This window comes from Tupaia chinensis, unplaced genomic scaffold, assembly GCF_000334495.1.
Source record: "Tupaia chinensis unplaced genomic scaffold, TupChi_1.0 Scaffold148012_1, whole genome shotgun sequence".
Lineage (NCBI taxonomy): Eukaryota > Metazoa > Chordata > Mammalia > Scandentia > Tupaiidae > Tupaia > Tupaia belangeri.
In genome coordinates this window covers 2,028,324-2,056,268 of record NW_006207862.1, presented here as the reverse complement: position 1 = coordinate 2,056,268, position 27,945 = coordinate 2,028,324, and the positions used below count along the sequence as shown (strand labels likewise).

General features: G+C 40.3%; 1 protein-coding gene and 1 long non-coding RNA gene across 6 annotated transcripts in view; one reads left to right on the top strand and one right to left on the bottom strand.

Moving 5' to 3' along the window:
* The window catches only part of ASCC1 (activating signal cointegrator 1 complex subunit 1), a 113,733-nt gene that overhangs the window by 14,702 nt on the left and 71,086 nt on the right, over positions 1 to 27,945 (bottom strand). For all 4 annotated transcript variants that reach the window (XM_006170090.3, XM_006170093.3, XM_006170091.3 and 1 more), the window contains exon 9: positions 24,660 to 24,745. In XM_006170090.3, coding sequence (XP_006170152.1) covers positions 24,660 to 24,745 — 86 coding nt within the window. The remainder of the gene's footprint in view (positions 1 to 24,659; positions 24,746 to 27,945) is intronic.
* LOC102494097 (uncharacterized) overlaps positions 1 to 27,945 on the top strand; it is a 45,415-nt gene that overhangs the window by 11,183 nt on the left and 6,287 nt on the right. Inside the window, exon 1 of one of the 2 annotated variants that reach the window (XR_003548144.1) lies at positions 23,751 to 23,904. The exons of the other annotated variant lie outside the window; for it this stretch is intronic. This is a non-coding gene — a long non-coding RNA (uncharacterized LOC102494097). Of the gene's footprint in view, positions 1 to 23,750; positions 23,905 to 27,945 lie in introns of those variants that run through there. 2 annotated transcript variants of the gene reach the window in all.

Below are 27,945 nucleotides of genomic sequence, written 5' to 3'. Positions count from 1 at the left end.
TAATTACTCGGGCTTGCACTTTTGGATGCTTGGCCTGAACCTCACTGCTGATGTAAGGATTATCAAGTTTAAGACTGCTGGTAAGGCCAAATGACCTATTAGAGAGTGGATTAAAACTGTTATATACAAACAGGATGCCAGGCAGTTCTGCTGAGCACTTCAATATTCAAAATGCCAAGGGACTTCCCCTTGCTGAAGAGCCTTTTCATTTCGAAACACAGCAAGAAAAAAATATGGGGAGGGGGGAGAAGGTGGAGGAGAGAAGAGGGGCTGGCAAGCCTGTGCCCGACCTTTTCACACACAGTCAAGCACCCTCTCTGCAGGTTCCCACAGCAGCACGGAGAATGAACATCAGAGACGAGCTGCCTGGGAGTTCGGTGTGCAGCACAATTTCTCCTGAGAAAGACTTGCCTCAGGGCATGGGTATTACTGGTTTACCAGGACAAAACTGCCCCTGGTGGCTGACTTCAGCATAGTAAACCTGTGACCACCAACTCTAAGGGCAGGTGCAGATAAACCCTCTGCCTCAGGAGAACGCCTCTTACTACCTTATTTCTAGCATGGTACCTTCCCTCAGGTATTACTCACAAGGCCCTCCCCCAAAGCTAACAGAAGGTAAGTGTTTAATCTCCGTACTCCCTAGTAGAAGGGAAGTGCAAGTCAGCACAAATGACTCCCTGGGGGAGCAGAGGACAGCAGCAAAGACTTCTCAGCCTGGGGCTGTAGGAAAGAGGCTAATTTGTTGCACCAAGGTGACAGGTTCAGGAAAAAAATGAGGTGAGAGAGGAGAAAACAGGGTCATCAGGCTCAGCCCATTTCCATTCCAGCTTTTCTACTTAGGAAGAGCATCCAGAGGTTAAAGAACAAATCTGACGGGACCAGCAGTTAGCGTAATGGCTATGTCGCTGAACTCCCATGTAGTCAACCGCAGTTCGAGTCCCGGACCCAGTGGCTTAAATTCACGCCAGGCACGTGTGCGTGTGTGCCCAAGATCCCAAGAGGAGAATGGAGAAGGATATGCAGCGTGGCCATCCCCCGTGGGGGGGGGGATGATTTTTCGCTTTCTATCTCTCTGTCTGTCTCTCTGTCTGGCAAGCGTACGCGCCCTATAGCAAAAACCTCTCAAAAAAAAAAAGAACAAATCTGACGACCCCAGGCAACATCAGGCAACAAAGCGAGTACACACAGCCAAATAACGGCTGGGCTTAGGATGGTTCCTCAGAAGATGGGAGAGGCTGCCGCAAGTTATCGACCAAGTTATTTTCCAACAAGTCACATTAGAGACCACAAGACATGATAACGCTGTGACCTCTGCCAGAACCACAGGAAGCACCCACTCAGGAGTACCACTATAAAGTTACAGGTTACCATACACATTTATTCTTCTATTATCCAGTTCAGATGGCCTCCTACTCTGCAAGGCCTAGGCCAGATGTCACATGAGCAAAAGGCCTTGGAAGAGAGAGAGGGTTATCATCTCCACACCCACTACAAACAAGTGAAGAAGCCTCTACAATTTAAGAAACTGGTAACAATTTTTTTTTCCAGAGAGAGATATATTTTGCTATAGGGTACATTCACATGCCAGAGAGATAGAGACAGAAAGTGAGAAACCACCACCCCGGGGGGATGACCACACCATAATCCCTTCTCTTCCACTTGCCTCTTGGGATTTTGGACATGGCGCGTACACACGCCTGGTGTGTTTCAAGCCACCAGGTCCAGGACTTGAACCATGTGATCGACTACAGGGAAGTATAGTGACATAACCATAACGCTATTTGCTGGTCCCGGTAGCAATGTTTTACAATTGAAAAAGTAAATTCTGAACTAAAGTTCTTGTTGATTTATACCTTTTTCTCACTTTTTAAAATATTTTATTTTGCTGTTATTGTTTTTAAATAATGATTTTACATTATTACTTTCTTAAAAAGTTTGCTATAGAGTGCATGTGCTCACCAGAGAGAGAGAAAGTGAAAAAGGAAGACTCCAGGTCTGAGACTCAAACTGTAATCACCCCTGTGGAAGTCCAGTGCCTTAACCACCATGCCACCTGCTGGCCCTATCACTTTTAATTTGTAATAAAGATGTTCACAGTTGAGCCTTAATTCTAGTATCGTTCCATCACTGAGATATAGGGAAAAGGCATCATTTATTTTTTCTTTCTTTCTTTCTCCCTCTGTTTTTAATATTTACTTATTATTATAATTTTTGCTATAGGGCACATGTGCTCACCACAGAGAGAGACAGAGAGAGAGAGAGAGAAAGAGAAAGTGAGAAAGCAAGCTGCCAGGCCCAGGATTTGAACCACAGTCAGCCATATGGGAGTCCAGCGCCTTAACCACCACACCACCTGCTGGCCCCTCTTACTTTCTTTTAAAATTTTTGCTATGGGATACATGCATTTGCCAGAGAGTAACAAAGGGAAAGACAGAAAAAGAGCAAGAGAGCGAGAGCGAGAGCGAGAGAGAGAGGAAAGTAAGAAATCACCCCCTCAGGAGAAATGGCCACACTGTATCCCTTCTTCTCCATTCTCCACAAGGAATTTTGGGAACTCACACCTGTTTTTCAAGCCACTGAGTCAGGACTCAAACCATTCATCTGGCCAAGTAGGATCCAGCTGCCTTAACTACCACACAACTCTTTCTCTGTCTAGTAGGCACATATGCCTATAGCAAAAATCTCTCAAAAAAAAAAAAAAAAAAAGATATCCCAGCTTTACGGCACAGTGGACTTCACTCTAGTTTATCTTCTTCCACCAATGTCCTCTAAGATTTTTTCTATTTTTCTCCTTATTTGTGATAGGGTGTGTGCACACACATACAAAAGTGAAAGAGAGGGAAGAGGATACAGATTGGTGCCCTCCACAGGGTCTGGCCATGCCATCATTCCCTTCCTCCTGCCCGTTGGATCCTGAGCACTTGTACTCGTGCCTGGCATGTCTCAGGCTGAACAGATCGGGGACCTGAACCACAGTTGAAGACATTTGAACTGGGGACTCGAACCACATATGGGATCTGGCTTCTTCTCAGCAGTGCATTACCTCTGCACTATGGAGCTAGCCCCTACATTTCCTCTTTTCTTTTTTCTTTCTTTTCTTTTCTTTTCTTTTTTTTAACACTCGGACACTGTTAGCACAAAGTCACCCAATCTAACATAGTTCCACTTGGTCTGTACAACTGGATGCCTAAAAAAGGAGAGGGCCCTGTCACTACCTCTGGGACCACATTTACATTCTGCTGTTTACTCACACTGTAGCTAAAGCTTACAGTGGACTGTACACATACAATGGAATGCTGCTCAGCCTTAATAGGGAACCAAATTTCTTTCTTTTGAATAGGTTTTCGCTATAGGTCACGTGTGCTCGCCAAAAAGACAGAGACAGACAGAAAGCAAGAAGTCACACCCCGGGGGGATGGCCACGCTGCAATCCCTTCTTCTCCATTCTTCTCTCAGGATCTTGGGCACGCACGCACATGCGCCTGGCGTGAATTTAAGCCACTGGGGCCAGGACTCAAATCACGGTCAACTACGTGGGAGGCCAGCGACATAGCCATTACGCTAACTGCTGATCCCGGGAACCAAATTCTGATACGTGCTACAACCTAGATGGAAACATGCTGAATGACAGATGACAGGTACAAAAGGCCAAATGTATGATTACTCAGGTGAGGTCCCTAGAACAATCAAATTCAGAGTCAGAAAGTAGTTACCAGGAACTGGGGAAAGCAGGCAATGGGGAGTTATTATTTAATGGGTACAGAGTTTCAACTTGGGAAGATGAAACAATTCTGAGACACTTGATGACGGTTGCACAACAATATAACCATACTTAATGCCACTTATGTACATTTAAAACTGGTTAAAGTGGTAAATTTTATGTATATTTACCACAATACAAAAACAACATACAACGGACCCAAAGCAAACCATAAATCAACTTATTTCATTAGTGAACTACACCCAAAATAATATGAACTAACCCTTAGAAAGGAACCCATAAAAAAGACAAATATTTTCTATAATAAGAATAGGTGAGGCCAGCAGGTGGCGTGATGGTTAAGGGCACTAGACTCCCACATGGCAAACTGCGGTTCAAGTCCCAGACCTGGCTGCTTGCTTCCTCACTTTCCCTCTCTGTCTCTTTCTCTCTCTTTCTGTCCCTCTCTGGTCAAATTAAAATAAGTAAATAAATAAATAAAGTTAAATAAAATAGCTATTTAAAAATAAACAAAAAAGAATAGGTACTGGGGCCAGCAGATGGTGTAGTGGTTACATCGCTGTACTCCCACATGGCTGATCGCAGTTCGAGACCCAGACCTGGTGGCTGGAAACTCATGCTAGGCACGTGAGCGTGTGTGCCCAAGATCCTGAGAGAAGAATGGAGAAGGAACTGTGGGGTGACTATCCCCCCCCGGGGGGGTGATTTCTCACTTTCCCTCTCACTCCTTCCCCCAGCACATGTGCCCTGAGCCAAAAACCTCTTAAGATAGAAAGAAAGAAAGACAGACAGAAAGACAGACAGACAGACAGAACTGGTAGATGAAGTAATAGTTAAGTCACTGGACACTCATGTAGTCGACTGCAATTTGAGTCCAGGACTTGGTGCCTTAAAATTCACATCAAAATCAAACTGAAGCTTTTCAAACTGCACTTTTCCATCACAGTATATCTAATACTCTAAGGAATTACCCAATCGCCTGTCAGAAATATTTCATATCCTTTAAAAAACAATAGTCTGTTTCTATTAGTAGAAAACTAGGCAAAACCCCTAATAATTTTCTGCGATATCCTATTTCTATGAGTTCTGCTCAAAGAATCAACAAGAATGGAGGCAGAGCCCTATTTTATAGAAAATAATAGGTGTATTTTGGTAAGATGTCCTGTCACATTCTCCTCCCTAAACTTCACATTTTTTTTAATATTCTTGGAAACTGTATAAAATTGACACAATTTATTTACAAATCCAGTGTTATTTTTCATTCAATATTTTTATTAATGCATTGAATAAGACATAAATAACTCTACAAAAGAAATTTGTTAATGTTTCAAGTTAATTAGTGCACACCACAGAGGTATACACAATTACTTTTATCTGTATTTTGTAGTAAAAGTAAATTATATATAAATTCAAGTTCATTATTACTCATATCAGGTGAGTTTTGCTAGGTAGAGTAAGAAAATTACAATCAAATGAACGTCACTCATTAGTGGAAGACTGTGAGTATAACCTATAAGTATATTTAAATTGGGTCATCTTTTTCTTGAATTGTATATACTCATTAAAAAAAAAAAATTGTGGGCCAGCAGGTGGTATGGTGGTTAAGGGCACGAGACACTCACATGGCTGACCACAGTTTGAGTCCTGGACTTGGCGGTTTGCTTTCTCACTTTCTGCCTCCCTCTATCTCTCTCACTCTGTTCCTTCCTGGTCAAATTAAAATAAATAAATAAATACAGTTAAATAAATAAAGAAACATTTGCTAGAAAACAAAAAAATCAAGTAATCAGAAAGATAAAGACAGACACAGTAAAAGGGAAAGTGAGTAATCACTCCTCAGGGGGAACAGCTATGCCTCAATCCCTTCTCCTCCAGTCTCCTCCTGGGATCTTGGGCATGCACTCATGCCCACGCACATGCAAACACACACACATGACAAGTGTTTTTTTTTTTAAGAGGAAGATTTTTTGCTATAGAGCGTGTGCGCTCACTGGAGAAACAGAGATACAGAAACTGAAAAATTACCTCCCAGGAAAGATGGCCACACAACAGTCCCTTTTCCTCCATTTTTCTCTAGGGATTTTGGGCACGCATACACACGCACCCAGTGTGAGTTTCAAGCCACCAGGTCCAGGACTCAAACTGCGGTCAGTCATGTGGGAATCCAGTGACGTAACTATTAAGCCATCTGCTGGTTCCCCAGTGAGCTTTTGAATTTACTGGGCCTGGGACTCAAACAGTGGTCGGTCACGTGGGAGTCCAGCGACATAATCACTACATCTGCAGGTCAGACAATTAGTCTATCTTTAGGGTCTTTTAATATGTGCATCACATCTAATCATAATGCAGAAGTTGTGCTGGGTGAAATAAAAGAAAATAAACTAACCTATAAGACAGGGGTCAACAAATTAAGTTTCATGTAATTTTTACATGTCATAAAATATTATTATTCTTTTGGGACCAGCAGTTAGCATAATGGCTATGTCGCTGGACTCCCACGAAGTCAACCACGGTTCGCGTCCTGGACCCGGTAGCTTAAACTCACGCTGGGCGCGTGTGCATGCGTGCCCAAGATCCCAAGAGGAGAATGGAGGAGAAGGGATTGCGGTGTGGCCATCTCCCCTGGGGGGTGATTTCTCGCTTTCTATCTCTCTGTCTCTCTCTGTCTGTCTGGTGAACACATGCGCCCTATAGCAAAAACCTCTCCAAAAAAAAAAAAATGTATTATTATTCTTTTTATATCCCCCCCCCATTTAATTAGTTTATCGAGTACCTACTATATGCCAGATACTGTTAGGGCTCCTGAAGTTACAAGATCAACACAGAGATTTCTTGACTTCCAGGAATTCACCATTTCTGATATTCTGCATTCTCTTGTGTAAATTCTAACATTCATCTGGTATCATTTTCTTTCAGCCTGAACAATCTCCTTCAGCATTCCTTATAGTACAAGGTTATTAGTGATGAATTCTCTCAGCTTTTGCTCTTCTGAAATGTTTTTCTGAAAATATTTAGCTTTCATATTTTAAGGATGTTTTCGATGGATATAAAATTCTCAGTTGGAGGTATTTTTCTTTCTGTTCAAGATGTCATTTCCGTCTCTGGTTTGCATTGTTTCGGAAGAGAAACCAGTGATCAGTCTCATCTTTTAAGTTCTTCCCTTTATCACTATTTTCCAGCAATTTGCTTCTGCAATGCCTTCATGTGGTTTTCTTTGTGTTCATGTTCCTCTTTGTTGGAATTTTTGGATATGCTGGCTTACAGTTTACAATGACTTTGGGACATTCTTAGAAATTCTAGAAAATGCAATAAATGCAAGCACACATTTCTTTACTCATCAGAGTGATGACATCGTCGTGTATCAGGTCACCTCTGAAAAATTCCAGAGAATGAAAAAGGCAAATAATGTCCCACCATTATAAAGCTATTGATAGTTCTGCCATGGAACCCACGTGGTGCTCTAGACACTTGAGAACCCCCGCTCTAATCCTCCCTTTCCCTAAGGCCAGGTCTTCTGAAGGACCTAAAGGAAAGCAATGGGTCACCACTCAGGGGCCACAGAGGGCATCCCTGTTCTTTTGCCTCCTTTGATATTTTTCAACCATTGAAAAATGTAAAAGTTTGGGACCAGCAGGTAGCATAGCAGTTATCAACAGAGTCAGGGACTCCAGCATGGCCAACCACAATTTGAGTCCTGGATCTGGTGGCTTGAAAATCATGCCAGGCACGTGTGTGTGCATGCCCAGGATCCCAGGAGGAAAGTGGAGAAGAGACTGCTGTGTGGTCATCCTCCCTCGGAAGTGATTTCTCACTTTCCCTTTCACTGTGTGTGTCTCTCTCTCTTTCTCTCCCCAGAGTGCGCATGTGCCCTAAGGCAACCCCCCCCAAAAAAAAAAAAATTAAAAGGGCACAGTTGCAGTGTGGCTCACTAAGGCACTGTGGTCTAAAGGCTGGAACCAGACAGGAGGCCCAGCTTTGACTCTCACCAGCCATGCCCCATTCTCTCTTCCCTCTCTTTCTAAGACTCTAACTAGAAGTATATTAGATGCTGTCACTTGATCCTGTATGTTTTTTATTCTTTCTTCTCTAATTTTTACCTTTTTTTTTTTTTGAGAGGTTTTTGCTATAGAGCATGTGTACTCACAGAGAGAGACAAACGGAAAGTGAGAAATCACCCCCTCAGGGGGGATGGCCACGTTGCAATCCCTTTTCCTCTCAGGATCTTGGGCACCACGCAAATGGGCCCATCATGCGTTTAAGCCACCAGGTCCGGGACACAAATCACAGCTGACTACATGGGAGTCCAGCAACATAGCCATTATGCCAACTGCTGGTCCCTACCTTTCTTTTTGTCCGTGCAGAATTCTGTATAATCTTTAGGACTCAACTTCTGGTTCACTATTTCCTCCCTCAGGTAGGTCTAATTCATTGCTGAAATCAACCACTGAATTCTTAATTTCAGTTGTTAAAGTTTACAGTTGTAGTGTTTCTATTTGGTCCTTTTTCAAAATTATTGTCTCACTTTTCTCTTTTAATACATTCTATTTCCTGGGACCTGCAGATGGCAAGATAGATACATCACCGGACTCCCATGTAGTTGACCACGGTTTGAGTCCCGGAACCGGTGGCTTAAACTCACACTAGGTACATGTGCATGTGCCAAGAGTCCAAGAGGAGAATGGAGGAGAAGGGATTGTGGCGTGGCCATTCCCCCTGGGAGGTAATCTCTCGCTTTCTATCTCTCTGTCTTGCTCTACCCTTCTGGCAAGTGCCTGTGCCCTATAGCAAAAACCTCTCAAAAAAAAAAAAATATATATATATATATTCTATTTCCCTGGTAAACATTAGCCTAGCTGGAATGCACTGCTAAGACACTGTGTTCCGAAGGCTGGAACCACATTAGAGGTCCAGGTTTTTTGTTTGTTTGTTTTTGTTTTAAAGAGAGGTTTTCAATATAGAGCATGTGTGCTTGCCAGACAGACAGACACAGAGACAGAAAGTGAGAAATCACCCCTCTACCCTCCCGGGAAGGATGGCCATGCCACAATCCCTTCTCCTCTTGGGATCTTTTTCTTTTTTTGAAATTAATTTTTATTCTTCAAATTTTTGTTCTTAAAAGGCATCGCATACTTTATTTACTACGTAAAGGATGAAAGAACTATTATTTAACAAATTCCTAAATAAAAATATAATACATATGAATGATAAACATTTCGTTGTACATAAAATCCTAAAATATTTGCTTAGAAAATTGTCATTTTATCGTATGCTGATGTTTATATTATAACATCAATTTATAAGGCCCTTGGAGTGGAGAGTAACTAAGATAATAAAAGGCTAAAGGAAAAGATTTCCCTACTAACATGCCTCTAGCCTTTCTAGGCATCAAGTAATATTGATGGACCTAAAACCAATAAAAATAAAAGAGAAAATAAGCCAATTCAAAGATCTCACAATAGCAGCAAAATCAGGACCATATTATTGTATATGTGACTAATAGTAGTTAATTAATAGTAACTAATTCAGCTCTAAAATTATCTCAATAGACCATGGTTGTTATTGAAAACCCCCCAACAAAATTAGTTTCCTTTAGAATAAGGCCTTGGTAAATGCTTTAACAGGTACTAGATTAAGGCATTAGATCTGTAATTTAAGTTCAGAGTCAGAGGGTGTCAAGGATTCTCAAGGGAAAAAATGAGGGGGGACCAGGTCTTAGTATAAGGTTTGTGTTCCATTCAGAGTCCTCTTGGGATCTTGGGCAAGCACGCACATGAATTCAGTGTGAGTTTAAGCCACCAAGTCTGGGACTTGAACAATGGTCAACTACATGGGAGTCCAACGACGTAGCCATTACGCTATCTCCTGTCCAATGAGAGGCCCAGGTTTAATTCCCAACATGAAGGCCAGGGGCAGCGGAATATGGTAGCAGTCTGGGAAGCTAATGCAGAAGGATCATAACAGCAAATTTATATTTGTTTATTTTAATTTGACCAGCGAGGGACAGAATGAGTGAGAAAGAGAGACAAAGTGAGAAAGCAAGCCAAGTCTGGGACTCAAACTGCAGTCGGCTATGTGGGAGTCCAGAGTCCTTAACCATCACACCACCTGCTGGCCTTGTCATGTCTTTGTGAGTTTTTTTTAGCTCTGTTTGCTTATTGTGACTGGTTTCCTCACATGTCTAACCATGTTTGTGTACCGGCCATTTTGGGGAAGTACCTTTAGGCAGATGGTATTGGTGCCTTCTTCCAGTGAGGATTTGTTTGCTACTACCACATGCCTGGGAGCACAACCAGGCCAGAGCCTTCTTCATCCAACTTTTTTTTTTTTTTTTGAGAGGTTTTTGCTATAGAGTGTGTACGCTCACCAGAAAGAGACAGAGAGACAGAAAGCAAGAAATCACCCCCCAGGGGGGATGGACATGCCGCAATCCTTTCTCCTCCATTCTCCTCTGGGAATCTTGGGCATGCACACACACACACCTGGCGTGAGTTTAAGCCACTGGGTCCGGGACTCAGTGGTTGATCTTTTTCATAACATCTTATTTTTATTTTCCAAATGAAATTCTTCAGAAAGTTGCATGTTTGTTTCTCTAACAAAGTGACTGTTTCACAAGATTGTCAAGAATAATGTAATTGCTTTCAATGGTACAGATAAAAGCTATGATAAAATATCACTATATCTAAATGAACCATGTTTAGTGTATAAGCATTAAAAACCAGGAAAGGAAGTGACATCTGCTTAATGATTTTATTTAAATAAGACTAAAATTTCAAGTCATGGAAACATAAGGTAGTAAAAATGACACGGTAACTATATTGGAAATCGAGAGACAGCAATTTTACCTAGATCAATTTGCTGTTACTTATCCTACTATCATAGTACAGTGGAACATTTAGTGATAGACATTGAAGGACTTTGAAAAACCTGACTCCTGAGGGGGAAAATATCTAAAGAGCCAGGTGATTGTTTTTAAGAGCCAAGGAGTAATTTTCAAGAACAGTATATGATATGCTAAATATTATATTATATAATAAAAATGGATAATAAAAAATATTTTCCTCCTCAAGAGAAATAATATACCTTCTGAATGCTAATCTTCCCTTGCAATTACCAAACTTTTTAAAATACAAGTTACAAGACTTTTAGTTTCTAGTTCACCATGCAGGAGGCTGGAAGCCCTCATTCCATCTCTTTAGTGAAATGTTAAACAGGGCCAGGTGGTGGCACAGCAATGGCATAGCTGGAATCCCATGGGAAAGATACTAGTTCAAATCCTGGGACCTCCCTGAGCTCACCAGGTATATGCATATGTGCCAATGATGCAGCCCTGCTGAGATGTGATAAAATGACCCTTTTGGGGGTCTTTCTCTCTCTCTCTCTCTCTCTCTGAAGAAATAAATACACTTAAGACAAAAAAAAAAAAAAAGCTAAGCAAACTAAAAAACCAACAACTCTTCTTAGATCTGTCAGAGAAGTGAGACCACAGGACAAACTGCTGCCCCCAAAACTGGAGACACTCATAGGTAAGTAGAGAAAATCACAACTTAAACTGGAGACACTCATAGGTAAGTAGAGAAACAAAACTAACTGGAGCAGAAACCAACAAGAAGAAACTTCCAGAATAAGAAAACCTAAATCATAACTGATGAACTGCTAGCGCCTCAGCGTAGATAAGTCTGAGAGTTAAAAAACTCCACAAGACCTGGTCATTGGGAGGTACCAGGATCAAGTGAGTTTTACTGCCAAGAGCTCTACCAGGACTTTACAGTGACCATCAGAGGAGATGCCCACCTGATTGCAGCGAGAGGAGGGGGGAAAGGCCATTTTAAAATATGCCAGAGCAGTATGCTGTTCTTCACAAGGCCTGCTCCCAGGAGAAACTATTTTACCAGAGTCTAACCTGCAGAGTTTTATCACGGCCTAACCTAACTATAGGAAGGGAAATATCCAATTTCAGCTAGCTATAGCCTTGAATGTGGGAGAAGGGAGATACCCAACTCTACTAGGAGAACTGTGCTCTGGCTCCCTCTAGCCTTTCAAATAGAAGGGAAGGGATAGACACAACTCCAGGAAGGGGGCAATGAGAAGCACTGGTAACCTTCAGTGGCTTGGACTCACCAGAAGACTGAGACCTAATCAGAGGATTACAAAACACTTCCCCTCCCAGCAGCCTTACTATCACACCACTACAGTCTATTTCCCTGAGTCTCTTTCACCCAGCACATCTTGCCCATATTTCAACAAAAAATTATAAGGCACGGTGAAACACAATTTTTGAGAGACAGAATAAGCATCAGAACCATATTCAAATATGAGAAGCAGTATTGGAATTCTCAGACCAGGAATGTGGAACAACGATGACTAACAGGTTAAGGACACTTACGGATAAAGCAGATAATATGTGGGCGCCTGGTGGTAGAGTAATGGTAAAACGCAACACTGTGTGAGGCAAAACCACATGAGAAAGTTACCCGTTTGTGTCCGGAGACCTCCCTGAGTATGCTGGGTACATGTGTGCCCATGATCCAGATTAGCTGAAATTGAGGATAAATCATGACATCAAGATCCCTGCTGGGGGGAACCAGCAGTTAGTGTAATGGCTATGTCGCTGGACTCCCACGTAGTCGACCGTGGTTCGCGTCCCGGACCCGGTGGCTTAAAACTCACGCCGGGCACGTGCGCATGCGTGCCCAAGATCCCAAGAGGAGAATGGAGGAGAAGGGATTGCGGCATGACCATCCCCCTGGGGGGTGACTTCTCGCTTTCTGTCTCTATGTCTCTCTTTGTCTGTCTGGTGAACGCACGCGCCCTATAGTGGGGAAAAAAAAAAAAAAGATCCCTGCTGGGGAGGCCAACAGTTGATGGGGTGGTTAAGGCACAAGACTCCCACATGGCCAACCGTATTTGAGTCCCAAACACATGGCTGCACGCACATACATACACAAAGAAAAAAATAAAGAAGAAATAGTTTCTCACCAAATAACAGTTGAGAGAGTTTGCTGTCAGCACACTGGCCTTGCATGAACAATTTCATGCCTACAAATTTGATAACCTAGAAAAAAATTGACCAATCCCTTGAAAGACATAATCTGCCAAAACTCACTCAAAATGAAACAGACAATCTGAATAGGCCCATAATCTATGAAAGAAATTAGGGCCAGCTATGGTCTGGTGGTTAAAGCAGCTGGATTTTACATGGCTGGCCATGCAGTTTGAGTCCCAGACCCAGCAGCTTGAAAACACATTGAGGGGACCAGCAGGTGGTGTGGTGGTTAAGGGGCTGGACACTCCCACATAGCTGACTGGGGTTCCAGTCCTGAATCTGGTGGCTTGCTTTCCTCACTTCTTCTCTCTCTCACCCTCACCCTCTGTCTCTCTCTGGTCAAATTAAAAAATAAATGAATGAATAAATAAAAAAATTTAAAAAAATAAAACACATTGAGCACATACATGTGCATACCTAGAATCCTGAAAGGAGGGAGAAATGAAAGAGAAAGATTGTGGTGTGACAATTCCCATGGTGGGTGCTTTCTCCTTGTCCTTCTCTCTCCTTTTCTCTGGTGAGTACATGGAAAAAAATTTAAAAAGAAAGAAATAAAATAAATTAAAAAATAACATTCCAAAATAGCACTACATCCAGATGGGTTCACTAGTGAATTCTACGAAACATTTAAGAGAGAAACTAAAGGGGCCGGCAGGTGGTGTGGTGGTTAAAGATGCTGAACTCCCATGTGGCTGACAAGTGGTTCGAGTCTCAGACCTGGCAGCTTGTTTTCTCCCTTTTATTCTCTTTCTCTCTCTCTTGTACATGTGCATGCACGCTCTTTCTCCGGTCAAAATTTTAAAAATATATTAGGGACTAGAAACCTAACAGAGGTTTCCATTTACACCATAGCCTCAGTAGCAAAGAACCCTAGAAAAGTGCTCACCAGAGGATGTCTGCAGCATCCCAACTCTCAGGAGAAAGGCAGTTTTAACCTGGAATTATGAGTCAGTTGTCAACCCGTAAATGTACTTAGGAAATAGGCCAAGTGAGAGGGCATGGGTCGACTGAGTGTCATCCAGTTAAAAGTAGCAGAGATAGTACATTGCTTTTTCTTTTTGTTTTTGTCTTTCCTTTGCAATATGTTTTGCTATTTCCTTGTGGCTTAGAATGTAAAACCAATTGTTAAAAATTTTGTTCTGAATAAATATTTATCTTTTGTTAAAAAAAAAAAAAAAAAAAAAAGTGGTTACATCGCTGGAATCCCAAGTAGCCAACCACAGTTCAAGTCCCAGACCTAAAAACTTAACTCACACCAGGTGCGTGTGCTTGTATGCTCAAGATCCCAAGAGAAGAATGGAGGAGAAAGGACTGTAGTGTGGCCATTCCCCCTGGGGATTTCTTGCTTTCTGTCTCTCTGACAAACACATGAGCCCTTATAGCAAAAACCTCTCTAAATTTTTTTTAGAATAATAATAATAAATAAAGTTAAATAAAATAATTCTTTAAAAAAAAGAAAGAAACTATACCAAATTCTCTACAATCTCTTACAGAAGACAAAAGAGGGAATACTTCCTCAGTCATTCTAGGAGTCAAGCAATACCCTAAAACCCAAAGCAGGCAATGACATTACAAGAAAACTACAGACCAGTATCTTTCATAAACAGATGAAAAATCCTCAACAAAGCATATGCAAATCAAATTCAACAATGTATAAAAATAATTATATACCATGACTAAGAAGTGGGATTTATTTCAGGTATGCAAGACTGGTTCTGCATTCAAAAATCAATCAGTGTAATCCACCACATCAAAAGACTAATGAATAAAAATTATTTGATCATATCAACTGATGTAGAAAAGGCATCTGATAAAATCCAATACCCAGGCCTAGCCATAAGAGGGCACTGCTGTGTGATACAGAAGGCCTGGGGTCAGATCCTGGGTCAACCTTAACATGCCAAGCATGCCCATGAACATCTATGATCCTGACTGGCTGGGAGGCTGGAAGATCACAGTGTGGCAAAATCCTGTCAGCTTCCCCAACTCCCATGAAATAAGTAAAATAAGCATTCAAAATATGTTTTTTTAAAAAATCTACTACCCGTTCAAAAAAAAAAAAAAAAAAAAACCCTCAGGAAAACACAGTGGGGAACTTTCTCAACTTAAATACAAACATCTACAAAAACCTATAGTTAACATCATACTTAATGATGAGAAACTATAAGCATCCTCACTGAGAACAAGGCAACGATATCCCCTCTCACCGCCTTTTTTCAAGATCATGCTGGTAGCCCTAGCTAGCACAGTAAAATAGAAGAAGGAAATAAAGGACTAGCAGGTGACGTGGTGGTTAAAGTGCTGGACTCTCATATGGCCAACCATGGTTCACGTCCTGGACCTGACGACTTGCTTTCTCACTTTCCTTCTCTCTATTTGTCTCTCTCTGGTCAAAATAAAAAAATAATAACAATAAATTAAGTTAAATACTTATTTTTTAAAAGGAAATAAAAGGTAAACATACAAGGAAGGAAGAAAGAAGACTGTTTACAAATGACTGTCTATGTAGAAAATCCAAAAGAACTGAACAACAACAAACAACCCTAGAACTAACAAGCAATTAGAACAGTGTGGTAGGATATAAGGATAATATGCAGAAGTCGAGTGATCTTCTATATAATGGCAATGAACAAAGGCAATTTGAAATTAAAAAGACATTACCATTTACACTAGCTCCCCAAAATAACATACTTAGGCAGGAATCTAACAAAATATGTGTGAGATCTATGTGTAGAAAACTACAAAATTCTGGTGAACGATATCAAAGAAAAACAAAATATTGGTCATCGGGAAAGTCAAGATGCATTTTTGCATAGAAAAAAACAAACAAAAAGTACATCGTGATTTTCCCGACGACCTAATAAATGGAGAGATACTACATGTACATTGATAGGAAGACTCAACATTGATAAGATGTCAGTTTCTTTAACTTTATTCGTTTATTTATTTTAATTTAACCAGAGAGGGACAGATAGAGGAAAGTGAGAAAGCTAGTCACCAGGTATGGGACTCAAACCATGGTCAGCCATGTGGGAGTCCAGCGCCCCCAACCACCAAACCACCTGCCAGTCCCTCTAATTGTCCTTTAAAAGACTCCAAAGGAGGGACGAGCAGATGGCGTAATGGTTATGTTGCAGGACTCTCACATAGTTGACTGTGGTTCAAGTCATAGACCTGTCAGCTTAAATCTCATGCCAGGTGTATGTGCATGAGTGTCCAAAGTCCTGAGAGGAGAAGGGACTACCGCAGGGCCATCCCCTTGGGGGATAATTTCTTGCTGTCTCTCTGGTAAATGCACATGTGATATAGCAAAAATCTCACTAAAAAAAAAAAAAAAAAAGAGACTTTAAAGGAACATAAAAGGGCCAAAAAAAAAAAAGAGTGAAATACCTAAGTAACTCATTCACATTTTTCAAGAAAATTTTCAATTTCAAAACATTTTTTCCAGGGGGAGTATTAAAAATTAATGTTATTGGTTTAATACTGTCAATTCCCTTTCTCTAAATTTAACAATTCTTATACATGAAGAAGACAGCCACAAATTCATCCTTTTATTTGTTTGTTTGTTTGTTTTTTTGAGAGGTTTTTCACTATAGGGCGCATGCGCTCGCCAGACAGAGACAGAGAGACAGAAAGCGAGAAATCACCCCCTAGGGGGGATGGCCCCGCCGCAATCCCTTCTCCTCCATTCTCCTCTCGGGATCTCGGGCACGCATGCACACGCGCCTGGCGTGGGTTTTAAGCCACCGGGTCCGGGACACAAATCACGGTCGACTACGTGGGAGGCTAGCGACATAGCCATTACGCTAACTGCTGGTCCCCTATTTGGTTTATTTTTTACAGAATTTTTTCAAGTGTCTAAAGAAATCAGTGTCCTCTGATTTTGGACCTATAGTTCCTTCCATTCCCACTCAAATACACCACTGTGCCTTTATCTGTACCAAATCTCCTGCTCTGGTTAGTACAACCTAGGGCTCTAATTCCCCTTCTTTACTCTGTGGTCAAAGCTATATGCTGAACAGTCCACACCAGACCCCTTGTTAGAGCACAAACTTGCAATACTGATTCTATCACTTATGACCATTTCTTTCTGTCTTTTTTTTGGAGAAGTTTTTGCTATAGGGTGTGTGCACTCGCCAGAAAGAGAGAGACAAACAGAAAGTGAGAAATCAACCACCTAGGGGGGATGGTCACACCACAATCCCTTCTACTCCATTCTCCTCTCAGGATCTTGGGCATGCACGCATGTGCACCCGGCGTGAGTTTAAGCCACTAGGTCCAGGACTCAAACCGCGGTCAACTACATGAGAGTCCAGTGACATAGCCATTACGCTAACTGCTGCTCCCACTTATGACCTTTTCTTAAGTCCTCCAAACAGACTGCCATTACTTCTTTCTCCAAAAGCTGGCAGTTAATGACCACTCTACTTGTAGCTAGTGACTGAGCAGTCACTTCCAGGCAAAATGTCTTTAGATCAGCTCTTCTCCAATTACAAGTTTATCACTGGCTATGGTCATATAAAGAGCATCTTAGATTAGAAATAGAGACTCTCTGAAGGGACACCACCCTATTCATTCAGCCTACGTCTTCTTCACTCACACATCTTTCTTTTTTGAGTTGCCAGTTTTATATAAAAAAAATTAATAAAAAAACCCCACCATAACTGAATATGTCTTGTCCCTTTTCTGGTATAAATAACACAGGAAAATGATTCCTTAGCTGTCAGTTCTTCATTCTAAGACTTTCTCAGCTAAAGAAAATTCTGATTTTTAACTAAGAATAACCAGATACTAGTATATTACAGCTGTAACAACTCTCGAAAGAGCTGTACAAAAGAAAAACGTGGCTTCCATCTCCAAAAGTCATTAGACTTTTCCTTTCTTATTAAGGCACCCAGAACACATAATATTACACTGAGCCAAAAGGACAAATTCCCTTCATGGAGCAGAATAGCAATTGGCTGTTACTCATTAAATTCTTACAGCAATGAGCAATGACTTTCTTTCTCGGTTTGTTTCTCTGTGAATAGCAGATGAAGTTGATTTTTCTTTTTTCCATGGCTGCCTCGCATCACCAGCATTCCTGATCCTTGGCCTATGTAGCTATTAACATGCTGCACACATACGCCTGGGCTCTTTACCAACCAATGTAGTTATTAACCTTTCGGTTTACTCTAAGACAGTTCCTATCTTATTAGTGAAATTGATTATTTCCCCCTAAACATAATAATTTCACCTGGCACAAAAACTACATAAATAAAACCCATTGGTTTTCTAAATATTTGTTATATTTCAAGAGTTTCAGGGGGACATAGGTTTTCTTGAGAAAGAAACGTCTATCTGGTCATTCCAAACAGTGGGCTGACTATAGCTACTTTACAAAGATACTACTTCTTTTTTTTTCCTTTTCTTTTACATTTATTTATTATACGTTCATTCAATATACATCATCACGGCACACAAAATGTTATTTCCCATCCAGAATATACTGTATATTGGCTTAATCAAGGATATTACCATACATGTTATCGTCAACAAGTAATTTTCCATGTCTTGTTTCTTACATATTTTTGCTTTTTTTTTCTTTTCCCCTTGATTCCCTATTTCTCACCCTCTGCCATTTCCCACCCACCTCCCACACTATCTCTGGTATCTACAGTTGCTTTCCATGTCATTTTTTTCTCCCCCACGTTTTATTGATTCACAAAATACCTTAATTAATCTAAATATTTATAATAGCAAGTTCAGCTGGTATACATATCTGGAACATGTCTGACTTTAGGCATAAAATTCAGTGAGTAGAATGAACATACTATAAAGTTGCATCTAACTGAGGTTATATAGCTTACTGAGGTCATTAAATAGGTATTTTTTAATATATATTTTTTAATTTCAAGAAAAGCAGTTTTAGTTTTAATAAATCAAAATAAAAAAACAGTAAGAGAAATTTGCTTAAGATTTAAAGCCAGGAAAAAAGTTAGGATTCTGTTCAAATAGTAAGTAGATGAACCTATCAACAGCTCAAGAGAAGACAAAGAGACAAAAATCCTTAAATCTGGGGGGCCAGCAGGTGGCATGGCAGTTAAGGTGCTAGACTCCCATATGGCTGACCATGGTTCAAGTCCCAGACCTGGTAACTTGCTTTCTCTCTCTCTCTCTGTCTCTCCCTGGTCAAATTGAATAATAATAAATAAGATTAAATAACTAATTTTTTAAAATCCTTAAATCTTAAAAACAAAGCCCAGAAAAAAAATCAGTAATGTTTTAGTCAAAAGTCCTAAGATTCTATTTTACCAGTTCAGTTTCATGTAATTAATCTCTCTCCTGTTGTGGTCCGATCTTTCCATTTAAATTCTGGAAATTCACATTCAACTCCAGACTTGTCCCCACCATTAAGTTGGCCATTTTCTTGCTTGTTTTTTGGATTCTTATTTCTGTGTGTGTGTGTCTTTAGTTTTCCTGGAATAGCACTCCATTCAGAACTTCTTAGAGAGTAGGTCTGGTGTTGGTAAATTCTTTCAGGTTTTGTTTATCTGAGAATGTTTCTGTCTTTTCTTCCCATATGAAGGATAATCTTGCAAGGTAAAGAATTCTTAGTTGAGGGACCAGCAGTTAGCGTCATGGCTATGTCACTGGACTCCCATGTAGTCGACCGCGGTTCAAGTCCCAGACCCGGTGGCTTGAAACTCACACTGGGCGCGTGTGCGTGCATACCCAAGATCCCGAGAGGAGAATGGAGGAAAAGGGATTGTGGCGTGGTCATCCCCCCACCGGGGGTGGGGCGGTGACATCTCACTTTCTGTTTCTTTGTCTCTTTCTGGCGAGCGCACGCATCCTATAGCAAAAACCTCTCCAAAAAAAAAAGAATTCTTGTTTGAAATTGTTTTTCACTTAACATTTTATATTTTCCTATTCTTTCCTTGCTCGCATTATTTCCAATGAGAGGTCCACTGTTAGCCTGATGGGATATCCTTTGTAAGTAACTTGATGTTTCTCTCTTGCCAATTTTAGTATCTTGTCTTTGTCTATGGTTTTGGTCAATCTGGCTATGATGTGCCTAGGAGAAGATCTTCTTGGGTTGATTCTATTTGGGTTCCTTTGTACTTTTTTTTGTTTTGGTTAGCTTTTAAGAATTATTTTATTTAACGTTATTTATTTATTTATTCTAATTTGACCAGAAAGGGACAGAGGGAGAGAAAGTGAGAAAGTAAGCCTCCAGGTCCAGGACTTGAACTGTGTCGGCTATGTGGGAGTCCAGTACCCCTATCCACCATGCCACCTGCCGGTCCCAAGGTCCTTTGGATTTCTTGGGTCTGGATATTTGAATGCTTCTCTAGGTTTGGAAGCTTTTCTCCCAGAATTTCATGGAATATATTATCAATGCCCTTATTAGTTTCTTAACTTTCTGGGATACCAATTATCCGGATGTTTGGACATTTAATGGTATCTAGTACTTCTCATACGTTATTCTCATTTTGGGGGGTTATTTTCTTAGTCTTTGTGGTGAATTTTTCTAGGTCAGAGATTCTGTATTCTGCATCTGAGATTCGATCTTCTGTGTGATCTAATCTGCTTTTATTACTTTCAAGGGAGGTTTTGATTTCCTGTATTATAGCCTTCATCTCTAATAATTCCATTTGATTCTTTTTATGGTGTGTATTTCCTCTTTCAGATGGTGCAAGAACTTCCTCACCTCCTGGTTGTCTCTTTTCTTTTTCATTTTCTGGAGTTCATTGTCTCTCTTCTTTTGCATCTCTGTTAGCTCTGTCACGATGAATATTCTAAATTCTTTATTAGACATTTCCACAAGTTCCATTGTACTGTCTGTGGATGAAGAGGCGTTGTTCTTTTTCCTTGGAGAAGAGATATTTTCTTGGTTTCTCATATTTCTTGTGCCTCGGTGGTGGTTTCTGGTCATCTGATGGATTATATGTTTCTTTCTAATTTCTTGAAGTTCAATCTGAGCATTCAAAGGCGTGTAGGAGGAGATGATCTGCAATCTCTCTGCAGTACCATTTTTCTCCCTTTGTGCAGCAGATTCTGTGAGAACTGAGGATTATTCTGACCCTAATAGTAATCTTATGTTTGGCTACTGTGTACTTAAACCTGTCTAAATGCTCAGTGTGTAGATGGAGCAACAAAGTGATAAAATAAAAGAAAAAGGAAAGAGAAGAAAACAAAGAAAGAAAAAAGAAAAGAAAAAGAAAGAAAAAACAATAATAAAAATAATTTTTAAAAGCAAAAAATGATCATTGTGCTAGCGGGCAACACAGAACAAATTACTCCCAGCTCAAACACAGATGGCTTCTCAAAGGGCCTGCCCTTTGCCTCTCCTAAATGAGAGGAGGGAAAGGTGAGAATTAGCAAGATAAAGGAGGATCCAAGGGCCAAGAAAACACTTTACTTTAAAAATAAAAAATAATTAAAAAAGAAAATTAGAGAGAGAGACAGAGAGAAGAATACAGAGGGTGCCCTACCACTCCAGATTGGGGTCTGGAGGGTGAAGTCTGAGCAGAAAGTCTTCAGTTGTTCTAGCCCCTCACAAATATATTACTTCTGTGTGTAGGGGTGGGGTGACTGTTGGAGCCCACAGTTTACCTTTATTCTCAAAAAGAAGCTAACTTTCTTTATTGAATATAGGTGAACATAAAGATTATGTTTTCTAGAACTAATGATTAGGAGTCAAATACTGGAAACTATACTAAAGAGCACTTTGTCATAACTATCTTTGTTCAAATGCATGTCTCTTCCATAATGCACTCCCACCATTCTGTGCTATAATTGCCTATTAACTGCCTGAATCTCTCAAAGATGGGAGGCTCTGGAAGGTAGGGACTGTATCATAATGACTGTTTTCATCTTCAGGGCACATGTCTGGCATACGGTACACAGTGAATAAGCATTTCTGTTAGTGTTTAAGCATTATATTCAATATAAAAGTCTACTTCCTAATTAGTTTTAGGCTAACTGGCAATGGCACCCCAACATTTATGAAACGAGGGGTTTTTTTTCAATGAAATGACATTAAACAGACATTATCCCAATTCAGACAGACACTCAATTTCAAATATCTAATGATCTCTGCCTGCACAGTGAACATTATGTCAGGCAGCAGAAACAATGTTAAATTTCTAAGTTTGGAGTCTGAACCAGACTTGGCTAATAGCAGCAACTTTACTAAGTCTCTAACCATAGTAGATCTTGTGTCAAACATTAAATTGGGGGAATTAAATAAAATGGTCCTCAAGAATCTAGGTGGGCTCTGGTTCTCAAACTGATTAGGCAATCAATCAGTAAGGGTACTACAGATATAATAATCCCTGTCAACACTAGAGGGAGCTACATTCATGTCATCGCTAGGGTGATTTGGAAGATTTCATGACAAAGCATATTTACATGAAAAACTGACTTTCCAAAATGAGAGAAATTTTGGTATCAATGAGTTATCCATGCTGTTCACAAAGGCTCCCTGCCATCCCCTCTCTCTTACAGAGGTCAAAGCACTTCACATCTAACTTGCATCAACACAGCAGACTTCCATTTCAATTCCAGGAGAACCAAATTGGTTTTGAGCCATTCCTACAGATTTCTTTACCCATTCGGTCTATTTTCTTTTTTATTTATCTATTTATTTATTTATTTTGCCAAAGGGCACATGCACTTGCTGGAGAGACAAAGAGACAGTGAGAGGGGAAGTGAGAACTCACCCCCAAGGGGGAATGGCCACACTGTAATCCATTCTCCCCCTAAGATTTTGGACATGCATACACACGCCCAACGTGAGTTTCAAGCTGCTGGGTCTAGGACTTGAACCACAGTCAGCCATGTGGGAGTCCAGCACCTTAGCTCTACACCACCTGCTGGCCACAATTTTCTTTCTTTGAATTAACAACAACAAAAAACAAAGCAGAGTCTGCCCTTCATATCTGTGGATTCAATCAATTGCTGATCAAAAATATTCAGAACAGGGGCAGGGAGTGGGGAGTGATGGGGAGACCAATAAAAAATACTACAACAGTAAGAAATTATACACATTAAAAAAATACAATATAACAACTATTTACACAAAATTAGCATTTATTATAAGTAACCTTGAGTTGATTTCAAGTATATGGGAGGACGTGTGCAGATGATATGCAAAAACTATGCCATTTTGTATATGGGAACTAAGCATATGTGGATTTTGTTATCTGAGGGGAGTACTAGAACCAGTCTCCCTGTGGATGCTGTGGGACAAGTGAAATTAATGGTATTATTGGAAAACCCCCAAAGAAGAATGAGAAGAATAATTCATATTGCACTGAAGCTATGGCCTAGGAAAAATAGCAAAATTAACTACAATTGAATTCATTAGCAGCCTGCCCCAAACCTAAAGCTACTTTAAAAAACAAGAAAACTATTCAAAAAGAGGAAAGATAAAAATAACAAGGAAAGAAAGGAATCAACATGGCTCTCCCATGTGGGTGCTAGGATGCCTGCCTGAGTGAATGGCTGCCACTTGCCCTCTTGGGCTCTGGAGAAAAAAGCTCACAGCTGCTGAAGAGTGATGTCACTAGAGGCAATGGGGTCACATCAGGCGCTGGCAAGAGAACTGACAAGTGTCAAGGTTAGGGCATGAGAAATGGGGTAGGGAAAGAAGAAGAGATTTTCTAAAGCTGAAGCTTGTGACTTTTTATACTATACTCTCTCCTTCATCTCCAAAAAACACCCTTGGCCTTGAAAATATCTGACCTAAACCATTATAAAACAAGTGAAATGAAGGCTCAAAAGCCGGCCCATTGGCATCAGCTAATATTTCGCTTTGCCTAGAGGAACAATGGTAAGTTAACCTGATAGGGAAGGCACAAAGCATGGATATACAGAATACAGTCTGTGGGAAAAAGATAAATGCAAATCTGAAAAACCCCTTTTACTTGAATTTCACAGATTAATTCAACATGCAGAAAAGCAAAGCCTCAACGGTCAGAAACAGACCACCAACTTTTCAGGACATGGGCTGTTCTTGAGTGAAAACATTATAAAGCAGCTTTGGAGACTGAATTCATAGGTGAAGCAAAGTTTTTCGACTAGGACAAGACAAACAATTATTTTTCACTTAAAAAAAAAAAAACAACAACAACAACACCTCAATCCTACAGGGGTAAGTACAGAGTAAAGCTCACCAGATTAAAAACAACATATTCCTATAGAATCAAGTACTTGGGATACTTAATTGCTTCCTTTTTTAAAAAAAAAAAAAAAGAATTACTTATTTTTTATTATTATTTTCCAGTTTGATCAGACAGAGACAGAGAAAGACAGAGGGGAAAAACGAGAAAGCAAGCCAACAGGTTTGGGCTTGAGCTGCAGTTGGCCATGTGGGCATCCAGTGTCCCCAGCCACCATGCCGCCTGTTGGTCCCCCAAATTGTTTCTTAAATTATCAATTTCAAGTATTTTAAGGGTGCAAAATCAAAAGGATTTATCTTTGCTTTGAGAATGTTAAAATAAATTTATTAATATAAACAGCCCTTGCAATGATTTTCATGAAAACATGAGAAGAATAGACTCTTAAAAGTAAGAAGTAGGGACCAGCAGGTGGCATGACTGTTGAGGCGCTGGACTCCCACATGGCTGTTTGCGGATCAAGCCATGGACCCAATGGCTTGAAAATCATGATGGACACGTGTGTATGTGCCCAAAATCCCAGGAGGACAATAAAGGAGAAGGGATTATGGTGTATTCATCCCCCTGGAAGGGTGATTTCTCACTTTCCCTCTCTGTTTCTCTCTGGCAAGTACACACACCCTATTACAAAAACTTAAAGAAAAAAAAGTATTAAGTAGAACAACTTATTTTCCTTCCTTATTTAGGATACGTGCCAAAGGATTTCCAATTATCTCTAGTTTATACTGACCTTTAAAATGTTTCTGCCATCAAATGATTCTCTTTCCTTGAAGATGTATTTGCCATCTGCTGTGTAGAGGTTGTATCTGCCTTCAGCTGTAAATATTCCAAAAATATCATTAAAAGAGAAGCTTGGGAGGCTAAGTTCATGGTCTGGTGGTTAAGGCAGTGGATCCCAATACTCAATGGCATGGTTTGAGTCCCAAACCCAGCGACTTGAGAACCCCTCTGGGTGCATGTATGTGCATGTCTAAAATCCCTAGAGGAAAAATGGAAGAGGGGATTGTGGTGTGAACATTTCCCACGGGGGTGCTTTCTCGTCTCCCTCTCTGTCTGTCTCTGGCGAGTGTACATGCCCACTAGGAATAAACTAAATCTACAACATTGTAAAACTGGCTTAAAATAAGAGAGAGAGAGAAGCTTAGGTTATTTATCTGCTAGTTTTCTCTTGGATTTTTATAGATGCACAGATAAAACTAGGAAAATGTTCATGTGCTACCTAAAAAGTGGCATAATGTGGGGAAAAACATGAGGCCATGAATTAAGAGACTTTCTAGTCCCAACTTTGTCAGTAATTCACTCAGTACACATTTACTCATTCAACAGTCTAAGTACTCACTATAGTTTGAACAAAGCAAATAATTCAATTTACATGAAATGTCCAAAATAGGCAAATCCATAAGACAGAAAATAGATTGGTGGGGAGTAAGCCTGATGGAAGAGATGGCTAATGGATATGGAGTTTCTTTCTGAGATGATGAAAATGTTCTAAAATTGATTGCAGTGATGGTGTCACACTTCTTACTATACTAAAATGCCAAAACCAGCAGATAGCATAATGGTTATTTTGCTGGACTCCCATGTAGTCAACTGTGGTTTGAGTCCTGGTCCCAGTGGCTTAAACTCATGCTGGGTGTGTGTACGTGCAAGCCCAAAATCTCAAGCAGAGAATGGAAGAGAAGGGACTGCAGCATGGCCATCCCCCGGGGACAGTGATTTCTCATTTTCTGCGTCTGTCTCTATTTCTCCAGCAAGCATGTGCGCCCTACAGCAAAAATCTCTCTCTAAAAAAAAAAAAACAAACACACACTCAGGACCAGCAGTTAGCATAATGGCTATATCACTAGACTCCCATGTAATTGACTGTGGTTCAAGTGCCAGACCTGGTGACTTAAACTCATGCTGGGCTCGTGTGTGTGCCCAAGATTCCGAGAGGAGAACGGAGGAGAAGGGACTGCTGCGTGGCCATCCCCCCTGGGGGTGATTTCTCACTTTCTGTCTCTCTGTCTCTCTCTGTCTTTCTGGAGAGCGCACGCACCCTAGAGCAAAAACCTCTCCCATACAAAACAAAGCAAAAACACTCAATTATGCATGATAAATGGGTGAAGTATATAGTATTTAAATTACAGTTCATTAACAATATTCTTTTATTTTTTAAGTTTGCTAAAGGGCCGATATATAAACTGGAGAGAGACAAACAGCAAGAGAGAGGAAGTGAAAAAATCACTGGGGAGATGGCCACACCACAGTCCCTTTTTCTCCATTCTCCTCAGGATTTTTGAGCACACATGCACATGCTCCTGGTGTGATTTTCAAGCGGCCGGGTCTGGGACTCGCACATCTCAGTTGGCCATGTGGGATCCAACCGCCCTAACCTCCATGCCACTGGCTAGCCCAAGGCTATTATATTTTTTAAATCTACAAGTAGAAAGGGTTAACTAGACTGTGAACACAGAACATTTTCTTATATGAAACTCTAGTGCTAAGTGAATATAAACCTGGACCCACACAATTTAGGTTCATATGTATGTGTATGTATATACATATGCATTCATTCATTCATTTATTTATTTATTTAGCCAGAAGGTGTATACACTTAACACAGAGAGACAGAGTCAGAGAGAGAGGGAAAAAGCATCCCCAGTGGGGTGTGATCACACTGTAGTCCCTTTTCTCCCATTTCTCCTTCCTATCAGGATTTTGGGCACACATACACATGTACTATACATGTTCTTCTTCTTTTTTTTTTTTTTAACTTTACTTATTTATTTTTTTTTTTTTTTTTTAACTTTACTTATTTATTTATTTATTTATTTATTTTAATTTGACCAGAGATGGACAGAATAAGAGAGAGAGAGAGAGAGAGTGAGAAAGCAAGCCACCAGGTCCAGGACCCGAACCACGGTCAGCCATATGGGAATCCAGTGCCTTTAACCACCACACCACCTGCTGGCCCCAACTCTGCATGCTTTTCAAGCCAGAAATTTGAATTCTAGCTAGAATTCAAACCATGGTCAGCCACGTGGGATCCATCTCCCTTTACCACTAGGCCATGGAACCAGCCCAATTCCAACATAATTAAATTCTTTCAATGTCAAGAGATTAATTCATAATGGCACATGATGAAGTTGTAAGAGCTCTGAACAAAGATTTAAGGACTGAATCAAATGAAAAATGTATTAATGTAGCTACTAAATGTCCAGCAAAAACAGCTGCCACTAGCCATGTGTAGTTATTTCCACTTCGATGAATTAAAATGAAATATAAAGGTTAACTTTCAGTCTCACACGTTACCTGTCAAGCATTTAATAACTGCATGTGGCTAGTGGCTACTATACTGGATAGCACAGATACAGAATATTTGTCATCACAGAAAGTTCTACTGGATGGTACTAGATAGAACATGAACCAGTGGATTTAGTGTGTACCCTGAAGGTCAGAAATTCTCCCTGTACATACAGATGTTAAAGTGTACATTACCTCAGGGGATCTCATCGTGTTTTCCAAAAGTAAAACTGACTGTCTAGAATAAATAAACACCATAAACATAGTTAAATGTTTTCACTGGACAAGCTACATTATAAAACACAGCTTTCTCAAATATTTCAACCTTCTATAGTAGTAGAATGGTATTCAAATGAAATAACATGTTCCATAAGAAGAACAAATGCAAAGCTTTGGGTTCTATTAACTGCCCACATAGAGTCCACAGGCTTTGACTGAGTTGTTTGAACCTCTTTTGATCTCAGTGTTCTCAAAGGTAAAATAATGATATATTTAGCAAAGTTTGAAATAAAATTCAATATAATGTCACAAAACATTAACATTTTGAAACAAATAGCTAGTTAGCTACATGTTTCTGGTCCTCCAATGGCTCTAGGCAAACAGAATTGATATTAAATGATTTCCAATTGGGTTCTTTAGTATATATCTGAAAGAAAGACAAAGATGTACCTTGATTAAAAAAAAAAAAAAAAAAAGGGGGAAAACCTAATCTCCCCACAAACAGCCAACGG